The sequence below is a fragment of the Psilocybe cubensis genome, chromosome 1 (assembly GCF_017499595.1).
Source record: "Psilocybe cubensis strain MGC-MH-2018 chromosome 1, whole genome shotgun sequence".
Lineage (NCBI taxonomy): Eukaryota > Fungi > Basidiomycota > Agaricomycetes > Agaricales > Agrocybaceae > Psilocybe > Psilocybe cubensis.
In genome coordinates this window covers 2,764,401-2,791,287 of record NC_062999.1, presented here as the reverse complement: position 1 = coordinate 2,791,287, position 26,887 = coordinate 2,764,401, and the positions used below count along the sequence as shown (strand labels likewise).

Sequence of the window (26,887 nt, the reverse complement as noted above, 5' to 3'; positions counted from 1 at the left end):
TTATAGTTAATTAGATATCGAGCTTGCTCGCTCTTTTTTATCATACTTGCTCTGGTCATGTATATTGCTCTTTAAATCTTGCTACGCCCTTGCACCCGCAAGTCGGCCAAGGCGTAGTTACAAGGAAATAAACAAATCGACAAATGCAAACTTGTTGCGTTGATGAGATAGAGTGATAATGTCAACCCCATTCAGGCCCAGGGGTATTGCATCCGGTCAATGTTACTTACAACCATTTCCCTTTTCAAGAAAGGTTTTATTTTTTATTCATAGAAGGAAAGGAGGCTATATGACCCCAATAGCCTTGCTCATCTTCTCCAGAGACCGCCAATCCAACTGCCTTTGAGAGACCCTCAAACTCATGACCCTCCTGTCTACCTAGTGCCATGATGGTGTACACCACATCGAGGACGAGAAGCCTCACGTGTGACGCAGAGGAAGGTGGTAGTTTTCGGTATGGTCCTGGTAGAGCTCCGCGGCTTGGATGCTCCATGTAGAAGTAAGGAACGAGCCTTGATTGAAGCATAGTGATTGTCTGTATGGGGGCCTCTGTCAGTAGTGCGGACTTGAAATAGCAACTAGAAATCCGACCTCTGTTTGCGCTCCTTTCGACCGGCGTTGCAATACGCGGAGAACCACACGTAAGATGGTCTGGATTGGATTGACATTCAGCGTCCCATATTGTAAATTAATATACTTACCTCTGTGCAAGCCAAGTTTGAATTCCCGAGCTCCCAGAGGACCTGCGGCAAGTGCACCAACCATGCGTCAAATTTTGACTTCAAACTTGGATTCCTGTCCGCACTCAAGGAACCGTGATAGTGCGGCTCAAGTCCCAACTAGACGAAAAAAAAAACGCGAATGCAATGACGTTCAGAACACCAATATGTGACTTCTGAAGCATCCTTCAGAACGTACCAACATGAGACGGCCGACAAATTCTACCGTCAGCCGCTTACACGCGGACTTGGATGACACCTTGAGCGCATGGTCAAGCGTGGTGAGGATCACCTCGTTGGATTCATCTGTGCTTGTGCCTGCACTACCGATCAACGCCCATATTGTTGGCAATAGTGCGCGGTAAGCTGTGGGGTTGATGGGTACGCCAATCTGGGCCGGGGAAGCAGCCTCGCCTCGAAGTCGACGGGTGATGTATTGCGTCACCCGCTGCGTTTGCAATGATGCTTTAGCTTTGCCACTCGAATATGAAGGACCTTTTCGCGCCTTCCGCTTCTGATTGGATTGCGATGGTCCGATTTCAGAAGCGTTCACCGCTAAAGAGGTTAGCTCGCAGAAGATCAGATTAAACTCTTCGTATGCTTGGTCTAACTATGCTCAGATACATATCATCAGGTTTATTTATGAATTATGAAAAGCGACCTTTATCTGACCTTGTTATCTCTTGTAGATGCAGGGAAGTAGGGCGCCATGTAATTGATGATGCTTTCCAACCGTGAGATGTGTTCCTGGTCAACCTGGAGCGATCATTGGCACATAATTTCGAGCCTATCATGACGGTTTATCGACGTACATTTTGTGGAGAGCGTAAAATGACATGATATAAGCTCTGTGCTATGCGAACGATAGTCACAATGAGTTGAACTTCTGTTTCTGACGGAGTCGGCCCCGGAGAGAAGACAGAAGGTGCGCAGTCAAGATAAGTTTCGATGATTGTTGAGTGTAAAGTGTTGGCTAAATGCTGTAAATCGCAATTAAGATACCAGCGCCCTTAAGACCGCAATACTTACAGCTACAAATTCTGTACTGGCCATCCTAGAGTGTTGTGTCCCCAATACATCGTTTGTCGGCATCAAGTCATGTAGTGTCCAACCTTCCCCCGGATTGTTTTCCAGTAGTTTAAAGGATTGGGTAAAGATATCCGCAAACTCCTCATCTCCGGGAACTTCAGCCAGCCACTTTCGGTGGCCAGTTCCGTTGGCAGAGTGCGATATAGAGCAGAGAAGATTATCAAACGAGTAGAACGCCTCCCGCGAGGGAAATGCATTGCTCATGAAAACAGCATCAAGTGCAGCATTCGAACTACTCGAAGATTCGGACATCGATTGGCTTTCTTGGGGAGATAATGCTACCTGGAGGAAAGTCGAGAGAGATCGAAGGACGACAAGTTTGGACTGAGAAGTGTAGTTGTTACTCTATTAATATTATAAATGAGCTTTAAAAGACATACTGCAGGTGTGAGCACAACGCTGGCAGTTGACGTTGCCTTCAATGGACCTAATATTTAAACATGACGCATATAACGGGATGAACAAGATGTTAAACCTACCATTATTTTCTCCGTATTTGGTACCCGCGTTGAGAATACCAAGATATCCGCTCAAAACACGGCTTCCGTGGCCTTCACTTTCTGCACACCACCCTGACACTACGCTTTCGGGAACACATTCGAGCAACACATTTAAGAACCGTATCGCATCGATTCTGATCTCTGGAAAGATGTGAGTTTGTGCGGATGTAGTGAATAATAGCAAAGAAGGTGTATGGGGAAGGAGGTCTTCCTATGGTTCGTATGTTGGTTTGCGACAGACTAGTAGACGATACGAGAACATACTGGGGGGATTCGCGGCAACAGCCAGGCCAAAAGCGACAATAGTTGCTTCCGAACACTAGCATCCTGAACCCTTCATCAGCGCAACCAATATTGAGAGATTAAAAGATATAGATACCTCGTCACCTATTAGTCGCACAAGCGCATTTATGAGCGAGGTCAGACATGAGTTGATCAAGTCCCAATTATTGTCGAACAACTCCTTTAAACCGATGAGTGCGTCTAAAGTTAAGTGAGATATATAAAGCGAAAAGATATCACATTACGCACCCTTCCTTGTTCCGGAATTATAATGTTTGAGGTGAGAGATGAGATCGTCAAATGTCAATTGTCGTCTAGTGATCGGCTGGGACGAATCTTTCTCAATCGCAATACTCTGGGATGGCAAGGCAATCGCTATGATTCCCTGAAAAAGTCAGAACTAGAATGACGACCATAAGTATACTCACATCTCGCTTTGAAAGATGTATCGATCGCGTTGGTCGGGGTCGCTTTCCCTTTACCGAGCTTCAGCTTAGCTTTCTGTGCAATACAATAATGTCAATTGTTTCCCGTCTGGAATTTATGGGAGTGACATACCGAGAAATCGGCCACCTTATCCTTCTTTTTCTTTGCGCTTTTAGGCATGTTTAGGCTTCAAGTCAATGAAGCGAGAAATTTGCCAGTTGTGGGTTTGCGTTGAGAGTATTGCCAAGTTCGTTTGAAAAGTGACTTTGAAAATAGGCCTTCGGCCCGGAAAGCCGCCTCTGGGGTTATGATGAATTTTCTGATGTCAACGCCCTTGCTTTATAGCAGTACATACACAGGCAAGTTCTTCGGCCATAATCCATCTCATCAAATTTAAAAAGAGTGTTAACGCTTGGAAGTTTGAATAGTTTTAAAGTATCAAGATCCCTCAAAATCTGGGCTTATGACTATTACCAGGTAAGTTTCTGACATTTTGCTGGTTGACAATTCAAGTGAGTGGACTCTCAATGATTTTCAATAAAACTGAGCAATTGGGTCCATAATTCGCTTTCTAGGTTTGACACAAAAAGATGGCAATCGTTTTATCAAACACTCAGATGCGATTTTATCTTTATTCTTTTGGATGACGCTTGAGTGCACAACACACTCAAGCCACCGCTAACGATAGTCATCTAACTCAGAAGCATTTGCATATATTTAAGCCTTATGATTTGATTAGATTTCGCGTACAATAAGATACTATAGGACCAACTGATATGTATAACCTTTTTCAAGTAAGTTTGCTATCTTTATTGGTTGTACGATTTGAATCGAAAGCTGCCAAGGAATAAACAATCGTTCCAACGTCTATAAACTACCAAGAAAGGAGGTTCAGGGAGGTCCTCCAATCGGTCGGGTCTGGCTTTCATTGCTCTCCAAAGTTATCAAATTTATGTACGAAGACTTGATGTTTATTTCGATTGCACGTTCCACAAACCCGTTTCTCGCCCTCGAACTTCAAATATTTTTTGACCTGTTGCGCATATGAACAAAAGCCAATTTGAAGGTGAGTGACAGACTACTATACCTTTGAGCACCCATCAATCTTGCCTATTATCTATTCTGTTCTTGTGCCGAGTATGTGATTTCAGCCGGTCTGGCACACAACAGTGATGCCTTGCGACGGCAGGGCAGGCATTCCGGGCGATAGATTGTATGTCTTCCTGACAAAAACATCTGTAGCCGTGATTCGGACGTCTTTCCACACTCTCACTCTGCAGAAACAACAAAGCATGATTACTTCATGATATTTAACACCAACCACCGGCCACTCACGAAACATGTCCCTTTCGGTTCTTTTGCTTTAATATATACTGATATATAGACCCTGCATTCAGGACCAAAGAAATGCTCTCTGATGGTTGAAGCAATATTGTGGCATTGGCTGAAAAGGTGTCGTCACCCCCGCGAGTCAGGTGCAGCGTGGAGGACTCTTCTGTATCGTTCACAAATTCGAGCAAAATCTCAAAAGGGAGTGTGCAGGTCGGCATTATAGTCAAAGGTCAGAGCAGAGCAAACGTCGCCGAACCGTGTTATATGCAGAGCTTTAAAATTACCACTTCAACTGCGAATACCCACCACACAGCTGGCTATGGGACTTCTAACTATCCCTACCTTATTGTTCTTTCAAATCCGGTAAATATGCTTATTGTACCTCATGACAAACTCCGGAAATAACCCTGCCCGACCAGTGCGTTGTTTGTCTTTTGATAGATATGTTTCCACCAGCCCAAAGAGGTCACGGTCGATTCTGGATAAGTGGGAAAGGGTTTGGACTTATTAAAATAACCACGCCCCGACTCAAATTAATCGAACTAAATGTTATTCATTGGATGAAGGATATTGCAAGAAATGGGTAACCGCGGGAACAGTCATGTCGTCATCTGTCGTCAGAAAGACTGAAGTCCATAGTACATAAGGAGAAGATTACCATCGAAGTGGTACAGCTACCACAGACGAGGGAATCTCTTCAGAAAATCTACTGTCAGTTTAACGCAAAGCATATCCTCATCTGCAGCAGTAAAACCAAGAACGTCGACGTTGAACTTGGCTGTTTTATACCAAGATTAATAATGTTACTCTTGCTAACGGTAGAAGAGAACTAGCTGACCTTTGGGTATCTCCTTGGGCAAAGCGACTGTTTGCACAACAGTATAAGGCCCTGTTTTCACAGGACACTGAATAGTCGCGTTGGCATTGCGGCTAAATAAAAGAGTAAGGCACACTTAAAAGGAATTAACGGAAACAACAAATGACGCACGCCTCCTCGCAAACATCAAACTGCTTCCTCAACAGCTTCACCAGCCCGAGTTTCACAGTAACATCGGCATAAGCACCCTCCTAATAAGTTGTATCAGCTATTTAATGAACCTCGCTCTTATCAAGTAACCACGAACCACTATTTCTTCCACAACTTCGGCATTGACGGTAACGGTCAAGTCTTTGCCGGGTTCTGGAGGGTCCGGAGAGACAGAGATGGAATGAATTTGAACTGGGTCGGTTTCCAATCCTGTTTGTATATCAGAAGCCTGCAGTAGAGGCATGATAAGCGCTTGAGGACGCACCGCAATTCTTCCAGCTCCAGCTGTCAGTCGTATGAACTGGACCTCCCACAGCTTGAAGTGGTTGTTGGTCTGCTGCTACAAGTGCCAGGGAAAGGGGAACAATACTTAGGGATGCTACGCTAAGGAAGAATAGGCGCATGGTTGTGACGAGGAAGTTGAATCCCACCTTAGCTTCCCCAACAGAGACCTTGGAGTCAGATTGCACATCACGTGACATCTGACGTAACAGACACCGCCCCTTTCATTTCATTGCGGTTACAGTGACGGCGACTGTAAACCGTAAGACTTCTTTCTTCATTCAACCATGAAGACCTCTAAATCTCGAGAATATTGCTGTTGTGCCATTCCTATGGTAAATGCAGGAATATACGCTGTTCTAATAGAACAGATGGTACTTGCCATCGTGGTTGGGACTGTCGCCATCTCAACTCCATCCAGTGAGCGGGACGGGCATCATTGTGTGGTTTTCATAATGACTGACATCGAATCTCAGTCGTTGGCGCCTCTAATCCCTCGTTTGCAAAATGGGTTCTTGCTATACTTTGCTACATTGCCGCTGGCGTGCAATTGCTTGGGATCTTGGGAGTTTCTCGGGTATGTATTATGAATTTTTGCCTATCCCATTAGCGCCAATGAAAAATTACAGGAAAAGCCTACTGTCTATCGGCGATACGTTACCCTTCATGGGATTGCTATTACTGCTGCCTTTTCTGTTGGCGCTGCTTGGACAATAATGTCAGCAACAAGACATAGCACAGCGAAAGCTCAATGTATCAAGGACTTCTTCCCTCCCGCAAATGCACAAACCAATGTCTCGAGCGAAGGGGATACACTTTGCACCATATTTCCTTGGGTAGACGTTGGCATCATGGGAGGATTGCTCATTTTCCTTGCATTGGTTCATGTATGTGATCTAATGCGGCAGTCATCCTATTGAAACTCATTTCTTTTGATCAAGATTTACTTTTTCATCGTTCTGTCTTCGTATGGGACGTCCCAGCGCCGTGATCATGACCGTTATGATCAGGTTTACGACCCAGCTCAGCCACTTACATCAGCTGAAAACATTCCACTCGGCGAACAAAACGATCCATGGGATTCTCGACCCTCTGGTGAATACAACTATGGACGCCAGGACAAAAACTATACGCACATAAGAAATCAAAGCTCTGTCAGTGCCTCTGACGTCTTGCGCGAAGAGTACCGAGAACCCAAAGATGGATTTTCAACTGTCAACTATGGATATAGTGGGTATCCGCAGAAGCAGGAGCCAGCCTACCCTACAAATGTTTACACTCAAGAAGCCGTTCCGACTCCAACGAATAATTACTACGGGTCTCCAGATGACCATTACATCGAACGGCCTATGCAAGCCCAGCCTCATCCTGGTACGTTATGAGCTCTGGGCAGACCAGGGGCGCTGGTTTGTCAATTGCTATGCCAAAACTCTCGGATACTGATGCATTTGACAGCGGAAGGCTCCTTCAAGCGAAAAACCCCACGACTGCCGAACTGATGATGACAGAGTAACGACTGTTTGTTTTGCGAACATATTTATAGGATAGGAAGACTTGGGACACTTGATGTATATTAGCCAGATTTTGAATATTTTTACTAATGAGAGGACCATGTGATAGGATTGAAAATACGATGGTGGTCGGACCGCGTTGAATAACAGAAGTTGTACATGAGGCAAGCAGTTCCTAGGATGGCCACATATTTCCCCAGATTCTAGTCCTTGCATTCTGGCTGGAGAGAATACACGCAGCCTCGTTGTTTTTGCGTGTCGACTCTTCTCAATTCCCTTGGATCTTTGCCGTGATCCACCCTGGTGGCCCCTGTGACAGAGATCATCTTCTCACTCAGCTAAGACAATAAAGTACTGAACGTGGCATTCGCACTTGTGTCTACTACTGCTGTTATCTGCCCACAACCGGCCTGCATTTGTATCGCTGATTTTATTGTCAACTGGTAGCCGACGGTCGTCCTCAGGATCTTGCTCTACATTATTGTATCCTCGGTTATTGAGCCCATCCACTTTGGTGTTTAAATACGCGTCGTAGGACGTGCAGAATCTGGTTCTTCCCTCCTTCTTCTCCTACACTGAATTGTATTTTTATATCTTTCTCCAATTTCTTCTCAGCAGCGTCCGTGACGCTAGCATTCCGTTTCTACCAGTTTGTTCAATTTACAGTTCCCAAATCAACCATGCCAGCTCTCGAAAACTACGACATTTTTCTCGATCTCACCAATGACATGCATGATCCAGTCTCCATCCAACTTCTGAGAGACTATGACAGACAAACCGGCCGCGTTGTTTTGCTCCATCCTACAGAGAGTCTTACCCTCATCCTCGAATCGGGATCCTCTTACCAATATGCAGTCAAATTTCGCACCAAAGTGGCCAATGTGACGTGAGTAACCTATCGTCCAATGCACGACAATGGATGGGGCTGATGCTTCTATTCTATCCCAGGGCAAAGTCTTGGAAGGATATAACCTGTTCCATCTCCCAACTATTTACGGGAAGCCCAACGTCTGACTCTTTGACATCGTCGGTTTCGTCAGCTGTGAGCGGCGTAAGAGTAGATCGCTTGTGGAGGGACCATCGATTTAGCATATGGAACGAGGCCTAGGGTTGGCAATTAGATCGTCATTTTTCTCTCTCATGGTTGGTCATCCTTCCAAAGTCTGGCCCATTTCACTCACCAACCCGTCCAGTGTGCAGGGTTAGGGACGCAAAACTTCGAAGAAGTGTCAACCTAATTACTATACTTGTAAAATATTCTTATGATAATCAATGATACCATTAATTTATGGGGTAGTTCGTATCTGCTTCAACTGACTTGGGAGGACACCAAGTCATAAGGTCATTTTCAAGAAAAGCCGGCACGCCTTCGAAAAAGTCGCGAGCTTCCTTCTACCCGGACTTCGGCGATAAGGAGCAAATGTAACGCTTAGGGTCAAGGACCCTGTTCGACAATATTCTATCATTTTGTTTGCATTTTGTCGAAATCTTTGAAGAGCTTGGTTGAAAACAGGTACTATATATCGAAAACCAGTTAACATCAGAGAATAAATAAACGAGGTCGGATTAAAGTGGTAAAATAATACTGTATTACATCGGTCAACTACAAGTCCCTCATCTGTTACAGGAACAGGAACAGTGTGTAGTTGAGAGTAAAGTGGAAGCTATGGAGGTCACTAAGCACGTTCTTGTTTGAACCCTTCTGTCAGAGCATTTTCCATGGTGTATACAGGTGATTTTGTTCGTGTTTTGAAACCTGGCGCGAGAGCGCCGCGTGCTACGACGAGTGCGGGTCGCTCTTCGCCAATACGTCTGTCGCCAGCACGACGGCGCGGTGGAGGTGCAAAACGATTGTGTTCCTTCAAATCTTCATGAACGGATTTGTAGGCCAAAGGAGTAGCAAGCAATTCATCCTGTGTCTTCCGAGTCAGCAAGCGTCACAACTTTCAAACGAAGCAAAGTTACCGCGTAGTTCGACGCTTTTTTGCTCAACTCGGTAATTGCATTTTGATCTCTGTAGCGGAGAATCTTTTGTACGTTCCACCTGGTCGTCGATCGCAGTACACCTTTCTCTTCAACGCTCATATTGCGTTCTGATCGAAGAACTTGCAGAGCTTTATCCCCTCCCTCGTTCAAGAGTTGATCGGGGCTGGAAGTACGCAGTTTGTCCTTTAACAGTTCCCACCCGACGGCTCTCGAAGTCATTTCCCATTTCAAGTCCCGTGGATTGTCGACGAGTTCCAGAATAGCATGTGGGGCATTGTCTCCTTGTCGGTTACCAAACTTATGTATTCGCGTGTATCCACCTGGTCGCTCCGCGTATCGTTGAGCAAACGTAGAAAAAAGCTTCGTCAGTACTGTAGGTTTAAGCAAGAAGGCGGAGGCACGATTGCGCGCGCCATTGTCGCCCTTTTTGCCCATGGTGATGATCTGTACAGTTTATGAGAACGTTGGGAAACCAGGCGCATGATTCATAAAGACCTTCTCAGCTAGTCTGGCTGTATCACGAGCTTTGGGCAAAGTAGTCTTGATTTGTTCATGCTCAAACAATGAAGTGACTAGATTTCTATGGCCAATTTGTATGTTAGTGGCAAGTTCGTCAATACAAATGGTGACTGTAATGGCTAACCGCAACATGAGCATTCTATGTGATGAAGTTCTCGAGAACTTTCGGAAAGCGACTCCATGCTTCATAATGACCCGTCGCGAGAATTAGTGAGGTAGGAGATGGACGGAAGTCCTGAAGGAAATGGGTCTGAACCGGCCTGTCCGCCAAAATATTACGTTACGTAATCACACTTGACCGGCAATGTTGTCTGCGTCGCTTCTTCAACATCTACCTCACTTTTCGCCCGACCTACGCACTCATCACTACACACATGATTCAAACAAACAACAAGCGACGATGTATACGATATTCCAGAAATATCAAAACGTTCACAATCGCTCCTTTTAATTATCCCGCGAACTGGCCTCTCTCTACGCCTTCAAACAACCCTGCTAAATCCACTTGAAAAATGTGTCCTGAATCAGGGTAGTTTTGTTGACGAGTTGCATCTCCTCCTATGGCTCCGCAGTGAGCAGTCGTGACGAACATGGTATCGTTATTGGGCCCTATATATAGAAGTTTATGTTCAAATAGTATGGTGGACCTCAAGAGCCAGTGACAACAACACGTGTACCCACCTCCGAAGCAGCAAGAGGTAACATTCAAGGCAGTGGGGAACATTATCTGGAAGTCGATACTTCCTTCTTCGTCGAACCGTACAATACGAGACCCTCCCCATCTTGAACACTTGGAGTGAGCGATTGTGCCCAGTTCAATCAATGTATGAATCTTACCGTGCACTCCAAACGCCTCCAGCTTTGTCGACACAAAGACCGTCACAGTACGTCTTTTCGGCAAATCCCTTTTCTATGGCGTCCACAAAAACTCGTCTGTTGCTCAGTTCCCCGTCATTGTAGTCATAGGCGTATATCTTGTTGACCAACGAATCAGTGAAATAACTAAATAGGCGCAAGTCATTTTTCTGGAGTTGAGACAAAAAAGAACAGGCGCTCACAAAGTTTTCTCATTGGTGCTCCAGCCTAGACCGTTGGAATCCTATGATAAAAATGACATCAGAAACGCTAAAACAAGCTTCAAGAAGCAAACGTGCCGTAAATGGACCTTCATCTACAATTTTACAGGTGTTTGTCGTAGGATCAAACCTGAAAAGCTGCCCGGGTATACCCTTTGCTGGGTTATAAAGAGTTCCGGCGAAGAAGCGACCTTTACTGTCGCAGGCACCGTCATTGAACCGCGTAAACGGCGTATGTTCGGAAGGTAAAGGTTTATGGAGGTAAGAAATAGTTGAATCTTCCTTTAACAATGCAAAGCCTTGTGCAGCTGCACACGCCAACTAATTGAAGGCAGACGTTGAGCTCGAGCGTGTGCCAGAGATATACCACGTACTCCTTCTGCGTAGCGTCGTAGGACTAAACAGCTCACAGCTTCGTCATATTTTTCAAATGTAACCTCATTAGTGTGCACATCAACGTGAAAAACCTGGCATCTCGGACGATGAGTGGGGATCAAAGGGTGGCCGTAAAGGGTGACGATTACCTTCTTCTCCGAAATATCGACAAAATGCAAAAGCGAGGTTGATGGATCATACAGCGGACCTATTAGGTATGAGTTAATGTATAAGAATACTGGCCCAACGCGCACCCTCTCCTAGGGTGCAACCGACTTTGAGCCAGGGACGTTCAACAATTATTTCTCGTTTGCCTGACATGATTAGTATAGCAGGGAGTGTCTTTGTGTCCAATTAGTGGGTTTCAAACTACTTGTGCCACTGGTCTTCTTATAGGTAGACAAGGCCATTGAGAGAAGACCCAGCATCTGGTTATATGACCGAGATGGGGTAGCTCCTGCATCGGAAGTCGCCGAACTATGAGGTGGAAAGCAGAGGACTCATGCGACCGCTAAAGCAGATGATTTGACGGAACTCTGTCGAGAGCTTCCAAATTGAAAGAAAAGCAAAAAGGTAACATCTCTATTGATCGTACCGCGTCACATCGATCATCTCTCAAGTCAAGAGACTCCAGAATAGCTATTAAAGAGAATCGGGATTGGTGGAAGCAATGTACAGTACGGGTTATTCCGAGCGGCAAGCGATTCTTCTCTAACATTTAGTGAGCTGCAACGCGGAAAAGACAAGCGGTTAGCCTAAAGCAGAATGTGGAATCAAAAGAGGGCCCTTACCGTCAGGAGATTTTGCGATATAGTCGATGGCTAAGGAGCAGGTTAATTGGGAATTGCCGTGAAGTCCCCAACGTGTAGCCACACGTACCTTGTTGGACCGTTGTAATTTCGTCAGCCTCAGCGTCAGGGATCTCGATTGAGAACTCCTAAGTGGGTTTAGTGTTTAACGTGCAGTGTCCAATGAAGAGAAACACGTCCACACATACCTCTTCAACTGCCATCATCACTTCCACTGCATCCAAGCTGTCGAGCCCCAAGTCTTTGTGGAAAGATGCGGACGTGGTCAACTAAACGCGTCCAGTGAATATAGAGCACCAGCAGAAACATTGGCGAAGACGCGCACCTTGGCCGGGTCAATTTTCTCGTATCCCTTCAATGTCTCGAGAACGCGGGATGTGATGACGTCCTTGGACAAGGGACCGCCAGCAGAGTACATGGCGCGGGGCACCCATCTGGTTTGGAGAGTTGGGGCAGTTCGGACAATGCGAGAGACGGTGGTAGCCCTTGGAATGAGACGAGCGAGCGACATTATGAATACAAGCTACTTGAAGTCAAGTTGAGTTGCAACTCCAAAATCCACTCGCCAACCGTGACCAATTGCTAAGTCAACCCGGCACTGTCCGAATATCCGGCATTTATAAATATATAATATCGTTATAAATAGACATACACTGGCGCGGAGTGCAAATAAATATGCACTTGGTCTGTAATTTCGATTATAATCCAGGACATTCATTGTAACCATTCAAAACACTGGAAAGAGCAAGAGAAAAATAAAACTGAATAAAAAAAAGCTTCAGAGGGGAGAATTTTGGCAGAGGGAGACCGGTAGAGGTTCAGAAAGTGGATATCGGAAATAGCCGAAATGAACTGTGCAGTAGACAGATAAGGTTTGAGGCCTGTTAAGCCACATTGGTTCCCCAAGTCGGCGTAAACGTTCAACTCCTCAAGGTACGAAACGTCTGGCTGGGCTCATTAACAAACGCTAAATTATACCCTTTTTTCTGCCCCACAGGTCCGTACAGAATCTGCAAGCGAGTTTGCGCGAAAAAACTAATCCCTTTGGACGCGTAGATCACGACAATGGCCACCTTTTCGTCGACACCCATCGTTATTGATGGCAAGGGCCACCTCCTTGGTCGATTGGCCTCAATCATCTCCAAGCAGATCCTCTCTGGTCAGAAAATTGTGGTGGTGAGGTGTGAGGAAATCAACATTTCCGGTAGCTTCTTCCGTAACAAGGTATGCGGCCTATATGATACAACAAAGATATATACAGCTGAACTTTGAGATGCAATAGCTCCGCTACCACAACTTCCTCCACAAGCGCCACATTGTGAACCCCAAAAAGTCCGGTCCATTCCATCACCGCGCACCCTCCAAGATCCTCTACCGGGCGATCCGGGGCATGACCCCACACAAGAGCGCCCGCGGTGCCGCTGCCCTCGAGCGCCTCAAGCTGTTCGAGGGAGTCCCCCCACCATACGACAAGAAGAAGAGGATGGTGGTCCCCGAAGCTCTGCGAGTATTGAGGCTGAAGCCCGGCCGCAAATACTGCACCGTCAAGGTAAGCCAGCCGTAAGGCAAGCAAAGACCCTCGAGGGAACATGATATTCACCTGTGGACACGACAGCGTCTCTCGCACGAGGTTGGGTGGGGATACAAGGACATTGTTGATCGTCTTGAGGAAAAGAGAAAGATCAAGGCACAGGCATTCCACGAGCGCAAGGTAAGCGGGAGGTAGACGCCAGGAAATTTGAGTAAAGACTGACTAGTGTGTAGCTGGCTGCTGTCAAGTTGCGCCAAAAGGCGGTTGCAGACACGGCATCATCTTTCGAACAGCTCACGCAGTTGGGATACTAGAGTAGATACATGGTAATTCGAGATATGGGGCGAGGAATCGCATTATGGATTCTATGTACTAGCGATAGTGTTGGTATTGAGACATGCACTTTTACGGAGTGATAAAATGAGAAATATTCATGAATTATATTGAGTGGACGATTCGGGCAATTCCGAGGCAGAAAAAGAGATTTCGGACGGAATAACTCGATTTATTATTCTTTTCTCTTACCAGCGATTTTACGAATTCTCCTCCTCCCTTCCTCCTTCCCCCCATCCACCATGCCCTCCGACTCCTCCAGACACGACAACGGTGAGCACCTTTTCGTCCCTGTTTACACCCTCCTGCTTATCGTCTCCAGCCTCCCCAGCCCAGTCCCGATCGCCCTCGCCCTCGCCCCATGATACTCTCACCCTCCGCGCCCTCGTCAGCACAAAGGACGCCGGCGTCATCATCGGAAAGGCTGGAAAAAATGTCGCCGACCTCAGAGACCAGACCGGCGTCAAGGCTGGTGTCAGCAAGGTCATTCCCGGCGTCCATGAGCGTGTTCTCACAGTCACCGGCTCTGTCGAGGCCGTCTCCAAGGTTCGTTCTCTTCAGTGCCCTCTTTTTTGCTTCTAATGCGTTCTTTGTACAGGCGTACAATCTCATTATCGCCCAGCTCGTCGCCTCGACCCCTTCTTCTCCCGTTACGACTTCTTCTCCTTCTCTCCACACCTCCATTCGTCTCTTGATCTCGCACAATTTGATGGGCACCATCATCGGTCGCAACGGTCTCAAAATAAAAGCCATTCAGGATGGCTCTGGTGCCCGTATGGTTGCATCCAAGGAGATGCTTCCCCAGTCTACTGAGCGTATCGTCGAAGTCCAGGGTTCCCCCGAGGCCATCGGACGGGCGGTGGAGGAGATTGGTAAATGTCTGTTGGAGGACTGGGAGCGTGGCCTTGGAACAGTTCTCTTCCACCCAGGACCAACCGATGACCGCAGCGGCAATCGTCGTGGACACAGCTATTCCTCGTCTTACGCGGGTTCTCGCCGTGGAAATGGGGATGCCAATCCTCGTGGCCGCGCGTCCCCTCCGGGATCTCCTACCAACGCTCACACCCCCGCCCTGAATCCGCCCGCTGCCGCTAACCTGCGCACTCAAAATATCTCCATTCCGTCTGACATGGTGGGCTGCATCATCGGACGGAGTGGAACAAAAATCACCGAAATTCGCCGTTTGTCCGGTTCCAAAATCTCCATTGCGAAGGCTCCCCATGACGAGACGGGCGAAAGGATGTTCACCATTGTGGGTACTCCCGAGGCCAACGAAAAGGCCTTGTTCTTGCTCTACAACCAATTGGAGAGCGAGAAGGAGAGGAGGGTTGGAAGGGAAGCTCAACAACAAGCCGAGATCCAGGATTGATTCCGTACGAGGCGGTTGAGTAAGTCAAGCGTCCTCAACATCCGTCACGTCTGTGGATGACTTGCGGCAGGATGCATTGGCGAGATCGGGTAGACCTCGACAATCTCGACCTCTGCCATTCTCTTTTTCCGCTTTTATCACAAATTTTCTTACATCTTTTGTCCGCTCTTTCCTCTATCTCCTTCGTCGTCCTTTCTTGTCCTCCGTTTTCTTGATCCCACATCTTCCGTTCTCCAAAACACATCGAACGTTCATGCTGTACTACTTCCGATTATGCGCATTTTCAGTTCGGTCATGCTCACCCGTATTCCTCGTCCCTCCGTTGTCCTTACTACGTGCTCAATGACTCACATTTATGATATTGCTTTCTTTCTGTACTTGCTGCGTATATCATAGAGTAGTCTCTCAAAATGCCATGAAATGACCCCAGCCAATTTGCTTCGCGAAAAACAAATTATCTCTGACGCGCTTCATAGAAAAGATCATGTGATGGTTCTGTAAACATTTTGGCTGAGATTGCAATTTGAAAGTGAGAAGCGATCGTCATGTCTTCTTTACCGCCTCCACATCCTTCTCTTCCTCTTCCCCCACAGCCATCCTCTTCAAACCGGAACACATATTACCCTGTCACCTCGTATCCAGCATACTACAACTCCCACTATGTTCAGGCTTACTCACAGTCTCCTGCTGCTCCGTATTCCACCCAGCTGTACCCAGCCCAAGCCTCAATGACCAACTCCAACTATGCCAGTCAATCAGCGCACACAGGGCCAGCCAGACATTTTACTCCTCGGCCAATCTGGTACGAGCCAGGTAACAACCGCTGCACCCATCCAGGGTGCACCTTTTCGGGCTCTGCCAAAACAGTAGAAATACATATGATGGACCGCCATCTCATATACCCTCCTGGGTGGGAAAAGCGAAAAAAAAAGTCCGAGTGGGATGCTGACCCAAGTCTGAAAGGGTGCGCATACATTCAACTTGTCTTCACCACCTCGGGCTAAAAATAACTTTTTCACTGGCAGAAAACCCATTCCAATCCAAGGGACCAATGTCATTTTAGACACCCCCGAGGTGCTGGCAGCCTGGATAGCAGAACGCAAACGACGATTCCCAACAGCGAACCGTGTGGAAGATAAAAAGCGCAAGCTTCAAGAAGCTGCAGAGCGCGGCCAGCTTGACATTATAGACAGTAGCCATTTTAATAAGCGCCCCAAAACCGAACCCTCCTCTCACCATTTCAATCGCGATGACACGAGGCACGATAGCCGGCCCACCCAGCATCACAAGAGTCGGGGGAGACAGGATGATAGACACAATAGAAAACAAGATTCTGGATGGCCTAGAAAGGCCAAGAACGATGATCGTGTGGTTGAGTCCGCAAAGAGTATTCCTGTAGAGTCTGTTGCAACCGATTCTGGGTCTGTGTCTGACGACGACGATGATGATGATGGAGCACCTGAATCACTCTCTTCTAAAGTTGTTCCCCAGACGGCACCTTCAGTGGATCAAGATGCTGAAGCGACTGTCAAGGAAAGTACGCGATCTGCGTTACCCGTAGGTTCTACAAAAGGTATGAATGGGAAGAAACCCTTGCTGGAGCCCAAGTTACCGCCTAAGAATCCATTTGGCTCACGTCCCACTCTCCTACGCAATGTAAGTGTATTCTTTTGTGTTCTAGTCTTATACACCGGATTTACTTTCCGCAGTTACTCCTCCCTGAAATAAGAGTCACCGTCTCCAATCTGTCTCAAGCCATTCGATTCATCGTGGACAATGATTTTCTCCGTGATGTTGAACTAAAGCCAGGACAAGCAGCCGAAAGTAATAAAATACGTGTTGTTGAGTTAGATCAGGACAGCACCAAAACATGAGTAGTTCCGCTAGTTTAATTTGACAATATTAGCTATCTAGAATCATCTCCCGCTACTTCCAGAGTCGCTGTCGCTGTCGCTCCCGCTGTCATCTTCTTCCATTTCACTAGGGTCTATTTCTATAGATTTCTGTGTGACATCAAATCCTTTGGTAGTCAGCTGTGTTGCGATTTCATCAGCTTTCACGGGTGAAGTGACCACCACGGCGACCGAGGACGCGGAATCGAACAATGGCAAAAAATGCCTTTTCAAGGCTTCCAGAATATCTGCTTTCGTGATATCCTGGTATTTTTCGAGCAAGTCAATTTGATATGTTCTTGGAACACCTTTCAAAGCTTGATTGGTAAATGAGACAATAGCCTATTCAAAATGTCAGAAGGCTTCCTGATAGGTGTCAATACCGTACTTCAACTTACAGCTCTACCAGGAGTCGAAACGTTCTTTGCAACACCATAGACTATGGTACTCTTTGCGGCATCAAGAATGGTCTCATCGAATTCAATCTGTTACTACCAGTTAGATCTTTGCTCACACAAAGTATACGGAGTGACATACAGAACCATCCACGAGCCCCCGAATGACTTTACCTGCTTCTTCAAATGCTTTTATGCTGTTTGAGCTCTAAATGATAGTTCAGATTTGCAATGAGGAATAGACGGTGTCAACTTACTCGATACAGAGTGAATGTGACAAATCCGGCTTCCACGTCCAATGAAGTATATGCTCCATAAGCCAATCCAGAACCACGGATATACCGCTATAAGTGTTATTGAGCCACCGAGAATGTATATAACTAACAATTACTGACCCAAAGGTAACTTTCTGTAGCGTTGAGTACTTCTAGGGCAACCCGAATAGCAGGGTATTCAGGATTGTTAAAGCCTTGAATTCCTTTTGCGGTGTGCATTACAAAAGAGCTTTCGATTGTCGGGAGACTCATTACAATTGCCTAGAATCGAAGAGTTCAAAAATATGAACAACGTAAAATATAATTTCAACGCCAACCTTCTTGGACAAAGTTTTCCCCGTCTCACTGAGGGTTTCTGACGCCATGGGGACAGGCGCCAACGGTACTGACTGTGCTATCGTTGAGAAAGCTGCCCTGCTTCCCCGCTAAGACACTCACCGGTATCGAGAAGTATTTTCCCCAAGTACTTCTGGGCGCATTTAGATTCAAAACATTGCCGGTCACCGAAAATCTTACTCCAGCCGGATCGACAACTGACTATAGATAAGCAACAGTACAGTAAAAAAGCATAACGAAGAACATACTGTGCTTTCTAATTTCCTCGAAATCAGCAATAACATCATTGGGCGTCTCTTGAAGTGCTTTAACGAGCTTGGGGATAAGCTCAGCTTGCGGAAGGACTCCTGTATGGCTAGAAGTCGAATTCTCCGCATATAATAAAGTGGACCATAATGAAGAAAGAACGTTATTTCCATCTCTCTTCAGCTCCGGAAGAGTTTGTTGAATTTTGGCAAGAACAACCTGGAGTCTATAATTAATTAAAGGTCAATCAATGCAAAAATTGCGATTAACTGTGACTTACCGATCTTTGTCGAACTCGGAGCCGTAAAGTAGGTCCCTCAGCCATTCAACCGCCTTTTCGTATAAAGCAGTTTCAACCTTGATGCTAACTCGAACCATATCAGAAAAGCTATTGGAGATCCCTAGCTCGATCTCATAGGATACGGTTTCGTTGTCCAACTGGTTGATAACCTCTTCATGAGACAATTTGATTCCAGACTGTCTCTTCACGGGCAAGGAGAAAAACGCTGAGAGGTACGCATACATGTATCTTAACGTCAAAAAAATTGTTAGAAGATGTTAGTTTGATGAACGGAAGGCAAATTGAAAGCTCATACGGTCGAAGTCTATTAGGCAATCCGGATAATGTAAAAAGAGCGTGAATAGTAACAAAATCCGACTAGAAAACCATCAATTGGGATTCTCATCCACTAGAAAAACAGACATACCTCCACATGATCATACTCGACGAAAAAGGGTAAAGGTTCGCCATCAGATTCAATGTGCTTGGACAAAGAGACGTCTGTGGAAGGAAAGGCGACTTTTCTTCCTTTTCCAGGTTCTTGTACACTTTGGACGGGAATCCAGGAGATGCTTTTCACATCCGGTACTGGGAAGGAAGTAATGATTTCAGAAGGAATTTCTTGGCTATGTTCCGCTTTAGCTGCTTCAAGCTCTGCTTCGGCGCGCTTAAGACCTTCAGGACCAAGTTGTTGCACCTGCTTTGCGATTCTTTCCTTTTCCTCCTTTTCCAATTTCTCAGCAAGACTAGCCGAAGGTTTCCCAATCACGACAACCGAGGCTGGTTCCACATAATATCTTGTCTGTTGTTAAACGAGAAAATAAATAAAAAGCGACAAACTCACTTAGAGAGAAGGCTTGTCCATTGGTCACTGTTCCAAGTGCGCATTTGAATATAGTGGTTAATTTCATCCATTGACTTTTGAAGCTCAGAGCCATTCTCAGTGCCATACAAGAAATCTGAGATTATGGTATTTGAAAAAGTGTCCCCTTTTGCTGACTCGAGTTTGCTGCGCAGCTAAGACCACGGAGAGTAAGTCGCGTTGTATTTTCTTCTTGTTTGACTAACCTGGCGCTCATCCCTGTTAAGGACCATCTCCATCCTCTGCATATCGAGACCATCATTAATGACTTTTTGTAAGCTTGCTTTTAGCTTCTCGTCAAAGGTAGAAAGATGTTCTGTTGGAACTGAGCCAATGTATATAGGGAGATTTACTGATGTGGCGCGAACATCCTCGCTAAAATAAATGAACGAACTTCGGGAAAAAAGTTAACAATATCGCTGTCACTGGAGACGCAAAATAACATACCAAAGCGGCGATTCGATTTCAATGAACTCTTTATTCAGAGGAGCAACTGCAGAGGAAGTAAGATATGTGCCGAGGATTTCGAGCGCCTTCCGTTCGAGAAATGCATTTGGAGGTGGACCCATAAAATTGATGACAAGTTCACCCATGCCTATTATCAAAGACATCAAGTTCAAGATGTAACAAGAAAAATTATTTGGCTGCGTACTCTCGTCTTGCTCTGGGAATTCTACAACATCTTTCGTAGTGACCGAAATAGGCTTGCGATCCGCGCTTGGAGTTTCCACGAAAGGACGCTTCCATCCAGCGGGCCTCGTGCCGTGATTTTGTTTGTGACGGATGAGACTGGGTTCGATTTGTTCCTGAACGACACGCAACAAAGAAGTTGTTCCGCTTGAGAGTTTTCCAGCTACAATCAATGCAAGATTATGAGGTACATAATATCTTGCATGATAATTACGAACTACAGGAGTAGATTAATTAATGGAATTGGTCTGTTGGGAATGTCAAGCTCACTTTGCTGGGGCTGGAGTACGCGCAATGCTTCCATTAGCCCTCCGGTCTCACTTCGATATCCGCTACCAGGGGGATCAAGTAACCTTTGAGCTCTACGATATTTCAGAGGTTAACAATGAAAACACGAGGAACATATATAACCGAGCAAACCGAAGAGCCATAAGGTCACCAGAAGTGTTTTCTCTCCCTTGCATTTCGCTATAAACAACCCCTGAGTCCTCTCCTTTGGGGTCGATGTGATGGACCTTTTTATGAAAAGATATCAGAGGATGGAAGATATGTAGGATCGTCAATGATCACCTCTGTCACAAAACTTTATCACAACGTCAAAATTAATCTCTAAATATTATCTGACGACGCACCCAGCATTGGTGATGGTCGGATATAATATGTGGTCGACATATATAGGAAGAAGTTGAAGGAAACCTTGTTCTCCTGCAGTAGACACCGTGTATGCAGTGTGATCGGTGGCCGTCCAAGCATTTGTCCCGTTCGAAAATCCACGATTAGCGAGAAGATCTAGAATACCTTTGTATGGATATTTTTCAGACCCCATAAATACTAAACTAATTTAAACAAAGTAAGAATTTAACAAAGAAAACCTGATCCAGATTACTGATAGATTACATACTGTTCTAGCGTGTGTGGGCATCCGGAGTCATCGAAAACTGCAACAATATATGAGTGATTCTCAAGGTAAAATATCCGGATTAGGCTGACTTTCTGTTGGTATCACAAAGTAACCGTTTACAATGGGAGCTAAACAAAATATTAGATAAATCCTTCATGCACCAAGTGGAGATGGACATGAACTCACCTTCATAATCAAGATGAATAACCGTCAGGCCGGTCTCCCTGCTCTTCCACTTAGACACGACGACATCCGTGAAGTCTAATTTGACGCGTTTGATCAAGTCGTAATTTCCAAAACTTTCCGAGGGTTGTGACATTGTAGTTAGAAGGGTAGAAGTCGTGGGTTGCAGAGCTTGGGATGCTGAGTGTGCCGCCCGAAAGAGGAAATCTCGCCGGTAATTAGGTTGACTTAATTCGTGTGGAAATTTAGGTCGAAATGAGTGAAATGATCCTCGGGAAGACAAAAACTTAAATGCCGCAGAGAGGCGTTGCATATATCAGTCGAAAAGGCCACGGAACAAGGGATTGTAAAGAATGTGGAGAATGTGGTTCTCAGAGGAGGGCAGCAATTTACTTGCTGCCATAGTCATCGAAATTGTTCATCACATGATTCCCCATACACGGATTTTAACCCGGCACCTGACTTGACAGGAGAGTCACTTCTGGCCCTACTAAAAATACGATTTTCTCCTTCGCGACTCGTTTTGTCATATCATCTAAAACCTTGCGAAAAATGGCTACTCATGCTAAAATACACCAATTGACTCCCGAACAACTTGCTTTAGCCAAGGCTCGGAAAGAGAAGAAAGAAAGATTGGCCCAACAGGGAAACCCTACAGCTGATAGACCAACTTCGCTGCTTGCTCGAGCATGGTTGCCGATCCATAATCCGCGTATAGAGCGACCGAATCCGCCGGCTCATAAAGCTAAAGTAATGACATGGAATGTATGTCTTTATTGCTGACCTTGTCTGTGTTCTGACATTGGGTGCGAGCTGAATTGTAACCCAAGCTTCTGGCTCAATGTTTGATCCGTACGGCTCTTTAGCAAATCTTTCGATGTGCAAACTGATAATTCCTGCTAGGAAGGGAGCTCTTTCCTAACAGTGACTGTCTAAAAGTAGGGCAAAGAGAGCCTTTAATACACGAAGAAATTTTGCGGCAAAATGCAGACGTCCTCTGTTTTCAAGTAAATAATAATGATCTTCTGCCCATCAGGACATTACAATTTCTGAAGGTTTTTCTTCGTTCCTTAGGAAGTTGATCGTTTAGACAAACTACTTCCTATGCTGGAAAAGGCTGGCTATGAGCATTGTTATGCCTCAGGTCCCCGTAAACTTCATGGATGTTTGATTGCCTACAAAAAACACTCGTACTCTCTGGTGTCCAAGAAAACTGTCTTCTACGACGACGAAATTCCAGGAGCAGATGCTCAATATAACGTTACTGGAGCGTCATTCAAAACACGAAACATAGGATTTATGGTTGCCCTTCGCAGTACGCGTGATCCACAGGATGGAATGATCGTGGCGACAACCCACCTCTTTTGGCATCCAAGGTCTGCAATCAATTACACACACTATCTCTAGTGCGTTCGTATATTTAATCGTGAATACAGATATACCTATGAGAAAATCAGGTATTTACTTATTTTACAATCAGGAATGGCCTAATCGAATTATCAGACAAGTGGGAATACTACTAAGAGAGGTGGCTACGTTTCGAAGCAAACTCTCCTTCGACAGTTGGCCATCAATCATAGCAGGAGGTGACCTGGAATCTCATGTACTCAATGAACTAGTTTGCTGAAACGAATCTGTAGATTTTAACTTCACGCCAAATGATCCTGCCTACTCTCTAGTAACTGGGGACACACTATTGTCACCCCAGAAGGACACAATCAAGCCTTCTCGCGTTGTCCATTCATCTATAGATCCCAGCATTCTCATAAATGCCACCTCAATTACAATTGAGGACGAATCGGAGGACGTGGATCCAGATAGAGTAATTGTCAATGCTAGGCCTCCCCGACCAGAAGATGGTATTCTCACCATCTCCGAAATCGAGAGATGGTTTGCCACTTTGCCAAAACCTGTCAGCGCGTACAACGTCGGACTGCGTACTATAAGAGGAAATGGCGATATTTTGCCGACTTTTGGAACCCGAACTGAGTTACCGCTGGGACGAAACGGCTACGACGAACCGGAATACACAAGCTACACTCATTATTGGCATCTCACCCTAGGTACGATTGATCAAAATCGATTAATTTGTTTTTCGTTAAATGATCATTATAGATTATATATTTTTTTTCGAAGCTCAACAGAGGCCGATTGCTGTCTCTGGGTTGTTATCGCCACTTTCGGAGAGTGACATGACACCCGGACTTCCCTTAAAACGCGTCTCAGGCAGCGATCACACTTGCCTTGTGGCCGAATTGAACTGGTAATGATACCATTGTTCTTGGAGGTGTAGACATCAGTCGCTCCTATAGATGGAATAAATTTAAAAAGAGTGTGCAAGGCACGGCTTGTGTGCAAATTAGAATGTTAGGTATAGTATAAAAAGTTCGTCCCGTGAATTATCGACAGCACAACTACCAAAACGTCCGTCCCGAATGAATTTGCTATTTAAAGTATAAAAACATCAACCACGCGCTGCTCTGTCAGAACCAGCCAAAAGGCTATCGAATAGCCCACCTGCTGAGGCCTCGTTCCGTAGCTGGATCATGTAAATGATACCTGTTCGAGCACCCTTATCACTCAACTCAATAGCAACCCCCGTTTTACCCACTCGCTCCACTCCATCAGTGAGAACAATAGTGGAGATCAATACCGATTTCTCTTTGTTATCAGCTTCAACAACAAGTTGTTTGACGTTTGTTGGGTCCTGCCGATATAGTTTGAGCTTCGCTGAACCTAGTGACTTCCATTGCGCATGATGTTGCTGTAAAAATACTTTGCACTTCATTTGCGCTGAGATTGTTGATACAACTGGACCGATATGTTGTGGCTCTTGCAGCGGTGAATTGGGCGGGCTGGGTTCGGTAAATGGTATTTCGGCTGCCATCGAAACAGAACGCTGGCCAAGTTGTGCAGATGGTAGTAAAGGCCGAGCCTGAGGGGCGAGCATTCCACCGGCATAAGATGTGGTTCGCGGCCCTTGGTTCATGGGACCAGATTGGCCGGGAGGGTACCGGGGTAATGGAGGAGCAAATGATTCGCCTTGAGAGTACTGCGATCCAAGAGAGCGTATTGAGGGAGCTTTATGAATAGGACCAGGACCTATGTTCGGTTCAGATGGAGGCCTAGGTGGGGGAAGCGCACCAGGTGGGAAGTTGGGGCGCCCGTTGACTGGATGGAGAGGATACATAGACTGTTGTGTTGATGGAGCAGGGCCACCTTGAGGGTTTCCAATGTAAGCTCCTGGTCCTTGTCCATACATTCCATTCGCTGGGGGAAAATTTGGACCATTCGAAGACTCTCCATGTGTACCTGGAAGGTAGCTAGTACTCCTAGCCGGTGGGATGATAGTGTTGGAGCCGAGCGGTGGACCTCTAGGAAAGGGTTGAGCAGAGGCTGAGCTCCTAAGGTAAGGTGGACCTGGCGCTGGAGGCAAATTGGTTTCAGGTCGGCTTCTGGGTTCTGAAGGGGAAGGAAGTGGTTTTCCGTCAGAAGAGGGATATGCGGGAGGCTGAGGAGGTAACTCTGATGGACCGGCATTTCCTTGAGTCTGAGGATCGATGGAAGGCGCAGACGCAGGGTGATTGCCCGTAAAGGCACTAAGAGATGGGACAGGTGGCGGGGGTTGTTTTGAAGGTGGAGGTACTGTTGATAAAAAAATTAAATTTAAAGGCAGTTGTCAAAGAAAATGGACGCACGGGAACTCGAGAATTCAGTGCACTCTTTGAATTGAGTCATTAACCGGTTTCTGCTGTCCATGGAATCGGTCTCAAGAATGAGGTATTCTTTTCTCATAATTGCGACCTGCAAGGCATTGTCTAGGCAAAGGTAAAATATCATCCATGCAGTGAAGAATAAAAGGCGATATTGCTGTACACTCACCTTGTCCAGGAACTTCAGATACCCTCAACACCTTTCCAGCAAGAGGAGGATAGCAAAGCCACATGTCAGCGCCAACAGAGCTCCGCTTGTCTCGATCTTCCGGCAACATCCTTTCGCATATGAGGAAGAGGTCAGAAAGAAGGAATATGTGCCCCTGGTAATGAACGACTTCCACGCCTGTCGCTCGCGGAGTAAAACGAATAACGACGTCCAACGATGTTCGAAATTCACGTGTGAAAGTGAGAGAGGCTGGAGCCATTTGTAGTTTTACCGCCTATACACGAAGCTGCAGCATTGATATTACGAATGAGTTGAACAAACTACCATACCTTGGATGTCATAGTGAATATATCCAGAGTACGTTCGGTGGAAAGTCTACGCTCGAGATCTGTAATGGGCAATGAGAGTGTTTGGGTAGAGGCACGGCTTGTTGAGGTCGCTTGCGATTCCCGCGAAGAACGTTCACTAACAAATACCGTCAACGATCAAGTCGTACAAAATGTTTCCTGAGCTCACCCCCCAGATGCACTACCACGGTTCGAGCTTGTTTCACTGCCAGTATTTGTGTCGTTATCCGCAAGACGCAAAGGAGGCTTTGCAGGAGCCGAGGGACTCAAAGTATGATTGCGCATGTCGATGACTATTTCATCTTCAGTTTCCAGTGCTGGTATGGCAGGTGCATCCGATCCTTGTTCTCCGACCTTGACTGAAGTCCGGCTGTCCAAAATGTCCATCAAATGATTCAGAGTCTCAACAGCACCGATGAGGAGACGGTTATCGGTGTTTTTAAGTAATCGGTTGTATAACTTGAGGTAGTACTTTAGTCTGGCCTTTGGAAGGAGAAAAAGAGAATCAAGAGTCCATATACCGCCATTTGAAGGAGCTGGATTAGCGGAAGAAAATTGCGCAAGAATGGGACCCAGGCGCGAGTTTGATTGGACGGGTTGCCATGTGTCAAAACCGCTGCAGTACTTGCTACAGTATGTTTCGTAGGGCTTCTTCAGGTCATCAATCTTGACGTGAACGTGTAAGACAAAAAACGAATAATTCACATGGTGGATTGCGCACCCATTTGATCAGTAATCCACCCAACTCCCCGGCAGACTTTGGATCTGCACTAATATCCTTCAGTTTCTGGGAGTGTATATACGTAAACAGCAATCCAGGGTTGCAGTTAACGGAAACATACAGCGTGTAGACCACGATTTGCCTTGTAAATGCCTTCTATACTCCTAAACATAGTATCCAGCTCGGGTGGAGGCAAATTGGAGCGCGACCACGCAGCAGCGACTTTCTAGAAACCAGACAATCAGGACTTCGCTGCGGCGATGAGCCATGGTTACTTGCCCGAATGATGCCCGTCAGCTGGTCAACAAACGCCTTCTCTGTATCGACAAGATCTGTGAGGGGGTTCGCGCGCTTGGACTTGCCGTCTGTGGCGGACGGACTGGTAGGCGTCGTTGGAGTCAGAGGCGCGTTGAGGCCTAGATGAGATGATTGAGACGATAACAGGATGTGAAAAACAAAAAAGGGCTGACCTGCACCCAGGGAGCCGAGTGGGGGTAAAGTGAGAGCCTGGGGAGCCTGTATGGGCGGAAGGGAAGGCAAGGTATCTTGTTTTGCAGGCGGAGGGGGTGCTAGGGGCTCGTCGATGTCGGCGGGTGGTGGCGGGGGAAGTTTGGCGTCGAGGGGAGAAGGCGCCCTGGAGTTGAAGGCGGGGTCTGGCTGAAGGTCGTTCATGACTGGGAGGACGCCTAACAGGACGTGCTGGACAGCTAA

The 26,887-nt window shown here is 46.2% G+C and overlaps 14 protein-coding genes across 14 annotated transcripts; 6 read left to right on the top strand and 8 right to left on the bottom strand.

Annotated features, from left to right (window-relative positions):
* Nucleotides 1–256: 256 nt before the first annotated feature.
* On the bottom strand, nt 257–3,196 carry JR316_0000926 (Testis-expressed protein 10; the record flags this gene model as incomplete). Its single annotated transcript, XM_047886740.1, has 14 exons — nt 257–535; nt 592–651; nt 702–839; nt 919–1,329; nt 1,392–1,475; nt 1,532–1,699; nt 1,749–2,132; nt 2,189–2,235; nt 2,288–2,519; nt 2,573–2,635; nt 2,688–2,791; nt 2,840–2,965; nt 3,019–3,091; nt 3,149–3,196. The coding sequence occupies 14 exons, from the start codon at nt 3,194–3,196 to the stop codon at nt 257–259; spliced, it is 2,217 nt and encodes a 738-aa protein (XP_047754486.1).
* A 967-nt stretch (nt 3,197–4,163) lies between these two features.
* Nucleotides 4,164–4,566, bottom strand: JR316_0000925 (uncharacterized protein; the record flags this gene model as incomplete). Its single annotated transcript, XM_047886739.1, has 2 exons — nt 4,164–4,290; nt 4,352–4,566. 2 exons carry the CDS (start codon nt 4,564–4,566, stop codon nt 4,164–4,166), a joined length of 342 nt encoding a protein of 113 aa, XP_047754485.1.
* A 456-nt stretch (nt 4,567–5,022) lies between these two features.
* Nucleotides 5,023–5,857, bottom strand: JR316_0000924 (Phosphatidylglycerol/phosphatidylinositol transfer protein; the record flags this gene model as incomplete). The annotated part of the gene is made up of 5 exons (XM_047886738.1): nt 5,023–5,126; nt 5,187–5,278; nt 5,337–5,416; nt 5,473–5,585; nt 5,641–5,857. 5 exons carry the CDS (start codon nt 5,855–5,857, stop codon nt 5,023–5,025), a joined length of 606 nt encoding a protein of 201 aa, XP_047754484.1.
* An 87-nt stretch (nt 5,858–5,944) lies between these two features.
* On the top strand, nt 5,945–7,156 carry JR316_0000923 (uncharacterized protein; the record flags this gene model as incomplete). Its single annotated transcript, XM_047886737.1, has 5 exons — nt 5,945–6,077; nt 6,134–6,234; nt 6,287–6,544; nt 6,599–7,028; nt 7,113–7,156. The coding sequence occupies 5 exons, from the start codon at nt 5,945–5,947 to the stop codon at nt 7,154–7,156; spliced, it is 966 nt and encodes a 321-aa protein (XP_047754483.1).
* Nucleotides 7,157–7,848: 692 nt separating this feature from the next.
* JR316_0000922 (uncharacterized protein) lies at nt 7,849–8,276 on the top strand (the record flags this gene model as incomplete). The annotated part of the gene is made up of 2 exons (XM_047886736.1): nt 7,849–8,054; nt 8,117–8,276. The coding sequence occupies 2 exons, from the start codon at nt 7,849–7,851 to the stop codon at nt 8,274–8,276; spliced, it is 366 nt and encodes a 121-aa protein (XP_047754482.1).
* A 568-nt stretch (nt 8,277–8,844) lies between these two features.
* JR316_0000921 (50S ribosomal protein L17) lies at nt 8,845–9,811 on the bottom strand (the record flags this gene model as incomplete). Its single annotated transcript, XM_047886735.1, has 4 exons — nt 8,845–9,081; nt 9,134–9,598; nt 9,650–9,734; nt 9,798–9,811. The coding sequence occupies 4 exons, from the start codon at nt 9,809–9,811 to the stop codon at nt 8,845–8,847; spliced, it is 801 nt and encodes a 266-aa protein (XP_047754481.1).
* A 313-nt stretch (nt 9,812–10,124) lies between these two features.
* JR316_0000920 (Regucalcin) lies at nt 10,125–11,445 on the bottom strand (the record flags this gene model as incomplete). Its single annotated transcript, XM_047886734.1, has 8 exons — nt 10,125–10,282; nt 10,355–10,455; nt 10,511–10,675; nt 10,732–10,772; nt 10,828–11,070; nt 11,124–11,216; nt 11,274–11,332; nt 11,379–11,445. The coding sequence occupies 8 exons, from the start codon at nt 11,443–11,445 to the stop codon at nt 10,125–10,127; spliced, it is 927 nt and encodes a 308-aa protein (XP_047754480.1).
* Nucleotides 11,446–11,624: 179 nt separating this feature from the next.
* Nucleotides 11,625–12,444, bottom strand: JR316_0000919 (Acyl carrier protein, mitochondrial; the record flags this gene model as incomplete). Its single annotated transcript, XM_047886733.1, has 6 exons — nt 11,625–11,660; nt 11,720–11,763; nt 11,916–11,945; nt 12,004–12,061; nt 12,122–12,202; nt 12,259–12,444. The coding sequence occupies 6 exons, from the start codon at nt 12,442–12,444 to the stop codon at nt 11,625–11,627; spliced, it is 435 nt and encodes a 144-aa protein (XP_047754479.1).
* Nucleotides 12,445–12,998: 554 nt separating this feature from the next.
* On the top strand, nt 12,999–13,778 carry JR316_0000918 (60S ribosomal protein L16; the record flags this gene model as incomplete). The annotated part of the gene is made up of 4 exons (XM_047886732.1): nt 12,999–13,157; nt 13,216–13,482; nt 13,549–13,644; nt 13,698–13,778. 4 exons carry the CDS (start codon nt 12,999–13,001, stop codon nt 13,776–13,778), a joined length of 603 nt encoding a protein of 200 aa, XP_047754478.1.
* A 261-nt stretch (nt 13,779–14,039) lies between these two features.
* JR316_0000917 (RNA-binding protein rnc1) lies at nt 14,040–15,166 on the top strand (the record flags this gene model as incomplete). Its single annotated transcript, XM_047886731.1, has 3 exons — nt 14,040–14,070; nt 14,120–14,343; nt 14,396–15,166. The coding sequence occupies 3 exons, from the start codon at nt 14,040–14,042 to the stop codon at nt 15,164–15,166; spliced, it is 1,026 nt and encodes a 341-aa protein (XP_047754477.1).
* A 545-nt stretch (nt 15,167–15,711) lies between these two features.
* On the top strand, nt 15,712–17,040 carry JR316_0000916 (uncharacterized protein; the record flags this gene model as incomplete). Its single annotated transcript, XM_047886730.1, has 3 exons — nt 15,712–16,130; nt 16,192–16,822; nt 16,876–17,040. The coding sequence occupies 3 exons, from the start codon at nt 15,712–15,714 to the stop codon at nt 17,038–17,040; spliced, it is 1,215 nt and encodes a 404-aa protein (XP_047754476.1).
* A 42-nt stretch (nt 17,041–17,082) lies between these two features.
* On the bottom strand, nt 17,083–21,362 carry JR316_0000915 (uncharacterized protein; the record flags this gene model as incomplete). Its single annotated transcript, XM_047886729.1, has 21 exons — nt 17,083–17,400; nt 17,457–17,543; nt 17,596–17,661; nt 17,711–17,797; nt 17,849–17,989; nt 18,046–18,117; nt 18,167–18,261; nt 18,313–18,536; nt 18,591–18,793; nt 19,018–19,387; nt 19,435–19,607; nt 19,659–19,827; nt 19,900–20,047; nt 20,105–20,359; nt 20,413–20,504; nt 20,563–20,657; nt 20,713–20,725; nt 20,775–20,978; nt 21,044–21,080; nt 21,133–21,171; nt 21,230–21,362. The coding sequence occupies 21 exons, from the start codon at nt 21,360–21,362 to the stop codon at nt 17,083–17,085; spliced, it is 3,021 nt and encodes a 1,006-aa protein (XP_047754475.1).
* Nucleotides 21,363–21,778: 416 nt separating this feature from the next.
* Nucleotides 21,779–23,493, top strand: JR316_0000914 (uncharacterized protein; the record flags this gene model as incomplete). The annotated part of the gene is made up of 4 exons (XM_047886728.1): nt 21,779–21,991; nt 22,301–22,541; nt 22,867–23,289; nt 23,342–23,493. The coding sequence occupies 4 exons, from the start codon at nt 21,779–21,781 to the stop codon at nt 23,491–23,493; spliced, it is 1,029 nt and encodes a 342-aa protein (XP_047754474.1).
* Nucleotides 23,494–23,690: 197 nt separating this feature from the next.
* JR316_0000913 (uncharacterized protein) lies at nt 23,691–26,848 on the bottom strand (the record flags this gene model as incomplete). Its single annotated transcript, XM_047886727.1, has 9 exons — nt 23,691–24,871; nt 24,925–25,044; nt 25,109–25,382; nt 25,438–25,573; nt 25,625–26,121; nt 26,177–26,242; nt 26,298–26,398; nt 26,452–26,592; nt 26,647–26,848. 9 exons carry the CDS (start codon nt 26,846–26,848, stop codon nt 23,691–23,693), a joined length of 2,718 nt encoding a protein of 905 aa, XP_047754473.1.
* Nucleotides 26,849–26,887: the final 39 nt, after the last annotated feature.